Below are 6,087 nucleotides of genomic sequence, written 5' to 3'. Positions count from 1 at the left end.
TGCAATCTGTTTCCAACCCACTGTTAAAAAGAACAACAATAAATAAATGGAATGAAAAGTGCAATCCTGTGTTTATTTTTAAGGAATATGTTGAAAAAACAGATTTGCTTTGAGGCTGCAGTTCTGGCAAAAACCCCACTGCTCAGCAGAGCAGAGACAGCCCTGCAACAGCGGGTGAGCGGGAGCTGCCACTCGCTCACCTTCTCTGTGTCCCCTCCTCCTGGTCCCTGTGGGAACATGGAAAACCCTGGAGATCTCCACCAGATACAGAGCCTGGCTGGTCTGAGGTGGTTAAAGACTGGGGGACACTGGTGGGGGAGGAGACAGACGGTTTGAGGAGTGATGGTTGGAAGCCTTGGAGGCTGGTGGGGCAGGAGACTGGGAGAGGAGCCCTGGTGTGAGGGGTGGATGGAGAGATCTCCTCTGAAGGGGGGAAATGAAAACAGCAAACTGCTGAAAGGGATGAAGAAGGAGCAGCTGGGAACAGCAGGGCAGTGTGGGGGGAAGAGAAATTGTGGGGAAGGGCTGGGGGAAAGGGCTTAAGTGGGAGGAGGTGCTGGGAACAGCGGTGGCTGTGGGCAGTGAGTGGCTGGGAGATGGAAAGCCTGGGGAGACATGGAGGGGAGGCAGGAAGGGAAGGCATGAAGGGGAGGCAGGGGAAGTGGCAGCAGCGCTGACTGGAAGTCCTGAGTAAGAAACACCCGAGTGTCTTGGTGAAAGCCAGTCATCCACAGAAAAAAAGAAAACTTTTGGGAAGTGCTGATGCACTAACAAAGAGGGGAAAAAAGAGACCTCCCACCACTGCGCTGCCAGTTACTGGGCAGCCCCAAACCCTGGGGGTGATCTCAGTGGGGAAAAATTAACTTTGCATGGGTCTGCTACATTTTCTGCCTTACACATAAAACATGATGGGAACAGCTCTCAAGTATCTGTTTACATAATAATTATACACAAATATATGTATACACATATATATTTGTGTAGATATGTCTGTACATGTATATATGCCTATGCATGAATACAAATATATGTATGTGTATGCTGGTCCCTTTATACATATATTTTGGGAGAATAAGCACAGCAGCACCCAAGGCTTGACAGCCCCCCACACTGCTGCTCCAGCAGCTATGTCCCCTTGATCTCTGTGGGAAAGGGGGGAGCAGCCAGTGCTGGGGGGATTGAGGGATGGACAAAGGCTGCCCCAGCCCAAGCCTGGAGATCCAGCAGTTGAAGTGACCCAGCCCAGTGGCTCCTGGGCTGGGAGTGGTGGGCACAGGGGTGGGGGGTGTGAATGGTTGGGTGGATGAGTGTGAAAAAGGGCACAGTGGGGAAACATTTAGGTTGGAAAAGACCTCTAAGGTCATTGAGTACAGCCTTTAACCCACCACTTCAAGTCCACCAGGAACCCATGTCCCTGTGGTCCCATGTACCACATACACGTGTATATATATGTTTGTATGTTATATATCATAGAATCACAGAATGGTTTGGGTTGCAAAGAAGCTTAAAGATAATCTAGTTTCAACCCCCTGCCATGGGCAGGGACACCTTCCACTCGACCGGGTTGCTCCAAGCCCTGTCCAACCTGGCCTTGAACAGTTCCAGGGATGGGGCAGCCACAGCTTCTCTGGGCAACCTGTGCCAGGGCCTCACCACCCTCACAGGGAAGAATATCTAACCTAAATTTCCCCTCTCATGTTGAACCCATTCCTCATTGTCCTGTCACGCCAGTTCTTGATGAACAGTCCCTCTCGGGCTTCCTCGTAGGCCCCCTTCAGATACTGGAGGGGGCTGTGAGGTCTCCACACAACCTTCTCTTCTCCAGGCTGAACAATCCCAGTTCTCTCAGCCTTTCCTCATAGCAGAGGTGCTCCATCCCTCTGATCATCTCGGTGCCTCCTCTGGACTCACTCCAATCCCGTGTCCCAGCTGGGTCCCCAGAGCTGGAGGCAGCTCTGCAGGGGGGTCTCACCCGAGCGGGGCAGAGGGGCAGGATCTCCTCTCCTGCTGCCCACACTGTGGGATCAACCCAGGACACGCACGGGGGGTGTTTCTGGGCTGTGAGCGCACACGGCTGGATGATGCTGTGTTTTTCTCCAACCAAACATATATATACACACACATATATATGTGTGTATGTGTACATACACGCGCATCTGTGTGTCTGTCCGTGCGCGTTCCCGTGTCTGGATCTCGGGGGGGGCAGCGGCGCGCGCGTACCCGCCTGCGGCCGGTGACGTCACACCAGCGGGGCCGGGCGCGCCCCCTCTGGCGCGCGGCCAGGGTGACGTCACCGCCCCCTCCCGGCCCCCTCCCACGTGACTCCGCTCCATTGAGAAAACGCCGTCCCGGCGGCGCGGCCCCGATATAAAGGGCGGGAGCGGCCGGGACACAGCGACGTCCCGGGACAGTGGCACTGCCGGCACACACCGCGCCTGCCTTCCCTTGCCCCTCACCCCGAGCCATGGTGAACCTGCGGGTGTGCGCGCTGGAGTGCGAGGCGCTGCGGGCGCTGCTGCTGCAGGAGCGCGGCGCGCAGTGCCTCGTCCTCGACTGCCGCTCCTTCTTCTCCTTCAACGCCGCGCACATCCGCGGCTCCTGCAACGTCCGCCTCAGCACCATCGTCCGCCGCCGCGCCAAGGGCGCGCTGGCCCTGGAGCACGTCGTGCCCAACGAGGAGCTCCGCGCCCGGCTGCGCCAGGGGCTGTTCCACACCGTGGTGCTGCTGGACGAGCGCAGCGCCGACCTGGACGCGCCCAAGCGCGACAGCACCATGCTGCTGGCGCTCGGCACCCTCTGCAGGGAGGCCCGCGGCGCCCGCATCTGCTTCCTTAAGGGTGAGTGGCCCCGCGGCCCGTGGAGGGGACGGAGGGGCTGGCTCGGGGAGCCCCGCTCGCCCCCCGGCCCCGCGGCGCTCACCCCGCGCCCCTCTCCCCGCTCTGCCCCCGCAGGAGGTTACGAAGCCTTCTCGTCCGCCTGCTCCGAGCTCTGCACCAAGCCGGCCGCCCCCGCCGGGCTCAGCCTGCCCCTCAGCGCCAGCCCCGCGCCCGGCAGCGCCGACTCGGGATGCAGCTCCTGCGGGACCCCGCTGTACGACCAGGTGAGCGGGGACGGGGTGCGGCACGGCGAGGGAGCGGGGGATGCCGCGGGACACCGGGCAGGGGGTAACCGGTGGTCTGTCCTCTCTGTTCCAGGGCGGGCCGGTGGAAATCCTGCCGTTCCTGTACTTGGGCAGCGCTTACCACGCCTCCCGAAAAGACATGCTGGACGCTTTGGGGATCACGGCGTTAATCAATGTCTCGGCCAACTGCCCCAACCACTTCGAAGGGCACTACCAGTATAAAAGTATCCCCGTCGAGGACAACCACAAGGCGGATATCAGCTCCTGGTTTAACGAGGCGATTGATTTCATAGGTAAATGAGCCCTCTTTACAGTCTGTTCTTTTTTTGGGTTGATGTATCCTGGGAAGTGACTTTTGGGCATTGTTTTCCCCCAGTAAAACCTATATTTGAGATTGGGGAATTTCATCCCATTGGAGAGATATACTCGGGGGAACATTTCCCTTAATTTTATTTTACCCAGAGGCATAATCTTAGCTTCATAAAGCTGTTTGAAATCTTGAATCAAGAGGCACTGGTCTTGCAGAAAAGAGTTAGTGAATTTAAGCGGATCAGTATTAAAGTAATCTTGCAAGACTGCTGAAGTGACCTGGAGGAGCTATTAGTATAATTGGAACTGGAGCCCAGAATGAGAATAGCTGTTTTCCTCAAGACAAAGACTCCCTTTGTCTCAAAAGCTCCGGGTGCACCTATTAGGAAGGGATGGATTAAAGAAATGTAAAACAGCAACCTGTGCTTTTTCTCATCTCTGGAAGCAGTGGGATTTGTTTGCTAACTGTGTGCTTTAATTCTTTCAGACTCTGTTAAAAATGATGGAGGAAGGGTATTTGTGCACTGCCAGGCCGGCATCTCCCGGTCAGCAACCATCTGCCTTGCTTATCTCATGAGGACCAACAGAGTCAAACTGGATGAAGCCTTTGAGTTTGTGAAGCAGAGAAGAAGCATCATCTCCCCAAACTTCAGCTTCATGGGGCAGCTGCTTCAGTTTGAGTCACAGGTCCTTGCCCCCAACTGCTCAGCAGAGGCCGGGAGCCCCGCTATGGCAGTATTGGACAGAGGAGCATCCACCACCACAGTCTTTAACTTCCCCGTCTCCATCCCTGTTCACACCCCGTCCAGTGCTTTAAGCTACCTTCAGAGCCCCATCACTACTTCCCCAAGCTGCTGAAAAGCGGCTGAAAATGTGGTCAGAATTCAGACTTGCTGTCTCAGAAGTGCAATAACTACAGGGACAGTGTCACCAGTCACTTGTGTTTTGTGGGGAGTCATTCCTGCATCCCAGAACGGTGTCCTAAATGGAGAGGAGCTCACCCAATGCCAGAGAACCGGGTGTTTCTGACTTCTCAAGCAAATATCTGGATGTCTACACAGAGATCAAAGGACAGTGGCTCTTCCTGAGCTCTTCTTCCTTGTCTTCTGTCTGTCCTAGGCCTGCTCCGTGTATAGTAGCATGCTCACCAGTATTCCCATTCCTGGACACTTTGAGCAACACTGATGTTGTCCCCTTTTATATGACAGTCCTATTTATTTATTTTTACATTAGTGCATTGTTGTTTGTTGGTTTGTTGTTTGTTTTTTTTTGCCTTCACAAACGTAAAGTTTCAGTTCTAGAGAAACCAAATACCTCAATATTTTTTGGTACTATAATCCTGTGTGTGTATATTTGTCAGCTCTTCTTGTTTCCCAAGCACTGACGTGAAAGCACCAGGCGAGTGCTTTTTTGAGTTGCCAAGGGTTGTATGTTTGCTGATTTATTTATGATGTGAAATAATATATTTCTTCTTATGAAGACATAGTTTTGTTACATGATTATAACTTTTTTTATACAAATGGAATAAATTATGATATTTCTATTGATCTGTATTATATGTTCTTTAAAGTACTGCATTTCACAGTCCCAAAACTCCTGTGGAAGCTCCCCGATCAAGAGCTTTAAGAAATCTGAATCTTCAACTCTCCTGGCCTCAGGGTTTGACTTATAGAAAAATAGGTTTAAACAACATAATTGACTAGAAACTAGTGCAGCTTCTTAACCTGAGCTTTCTTTGTCCCCATATAATTATGTGCAGTGGCAGTGAGCCAAGGCTGATTTCTCAGCTGTGAGGTGAATTTGGCTGTAGTGATGGCCACAGAGCTGTAACAGTTTGAACCAGCTGAGACTTGGGCACTGGGCTACAGTGAATTTAAAATACTCCTTCTTTTAAGAAGGAGGAAGAAGAGTCTTTATTCCTTGTGTACTTTTAATGCTTCAGAGGTTAAGTCTAAAAATTAACCTGTTAGTAACAGATCTCTAAGGCTTGGCACAAGTTCACAGGGTATTTTCTTTTTCTGTCCCACCTTCTTAATTCCGTTTTGCAACTCAAAAGCCTCTGGTGTCTGGAGTGAGGTATTTGGCTTGCTGGGCCATCTCTGTAAACAAACTGGGGCATGACAAGAGATCAGGTAACCAACAAGTCACCGATTCTCTTACCCAGACACGAATTCTTTCCTGCTGGAGATTATCACTAGAGTGACTTGTATCTAGTGTTGCAGCTGAGGCAATGAAGAGTTTAAGTAGCATAGCAAAAGCCAGCCAGGGGAGCTGGAGCTGCAGGGTGAGAGTGACAGGCAGCAAAGGGAGCAGGGTTATTGTTGGGTGCTCTGGCAGAACTGCATCTCTCCATGGGCTGTGTGGGGCAGGGCAGTAGCACTGCTGTGACATCCCCTTGCCCCTGGAAGCTGATGGGGATGAGATGCAGCTGAAAGCTTGATTTGCTAGGCAGAGTAGTAATGCTAGTAAAAGGGAGATGGATGCTGAGGAGCAGTAGGATGTTGTGTTTCCATTTGCTCCAGAAGGGAGCCACTAGTCCCTGCAAATCTAATATTCAAGGAGTCAGATACTATGTTTGCCCTGTCAAAAATGGTTTTGCTTGGGCAGACAGCAGGTTGTGACTGTAAAATCAAGCCATTTGATCCTAATCAAGGTAT

At 52.3% G+C, this 6,087-nt stretch overlaps 1 protein-coding gene across 2 annotated transcripts; it reads left to right on the top strand.

Moving 5' to 3' along the window:
- The first annotated feature begins 2,382 nt into the window (after positions 1-2,382).
- Positions 2,383-4,983, top strand: DUSP1 (dual specificity phosphatase 1). 2 transcript variants are annotated; one of them, XM_027643679.1, is made up of 4 exons: positions 2,385-2,837; positions 2,952-3,100; positions 3,195-3,414; positions 3,918-4,983. In XM_027643679.1, the coding sequence occupies exons 1-4, from the start codon at positions 2,465-2,467 to the stop codon at positions 4,286-4,288; spliced, it is 1,113 nt and encodes a 370-aa protein (XP_027499480.1). In that variant the 5' UTR covers positions 2,385-2,464; the 3' UTR covers positions 4,289-4,983. The 2 variants fall into 2 exon arrangements, with proteins under 2 accessions (XP_027499479.1, XP_027499480.1); XM_027643678.1 differs by having other exon boundaries at positions 2,383-3,100.
- Positions 4,984-6,087: the final 1,104 nt, after the last annotated feature.

Source organism: Corapipo altera, unplaced genomic scaffold (genome assembly GCF_003945725.1).
Source record: "Corapipo altera isolate COAL_440 unplaced genomic scaffold, ASM394572v1 75, whole genome shotgun sequence".
Taxonomy (NCBI): Eukaryota; Metazoa; Chordata; class Aves; order Passeriformes; family Pipridae; genus Corapipo; species Corapipo altera.
The sequence above is the reverse complement of the archived record's forward strand: the minus strand, read 5'-3'. Positions and strand labels throughout refer to the sequence as shown.

Bases quoted from the DNA above. Each gene is read 5' to 3' on its own strand.
- DUSP1 (XM_027643678.1), top strand. From the start codon at position 2,465: ATGGTGAACCTGCGGGTGTGCGCGCTGGAGTGCGAGGCGCTGCGGGCG. The intron at 3,101-3,194 runs GTGAGCGGGGAC...TCTCTGTTCCAG, and splicing joins GGACCCCGCTGTACGACCAG to GGCGGGCCGGTGGAAATCCT. The intron at 3,415-3,917 runs GTAAATGAGCCC...TAATTCTTTCAG, and splicing joins CGAGGCGATTGATTTCATAG to ACTCTGTTAAAAATGATGGA.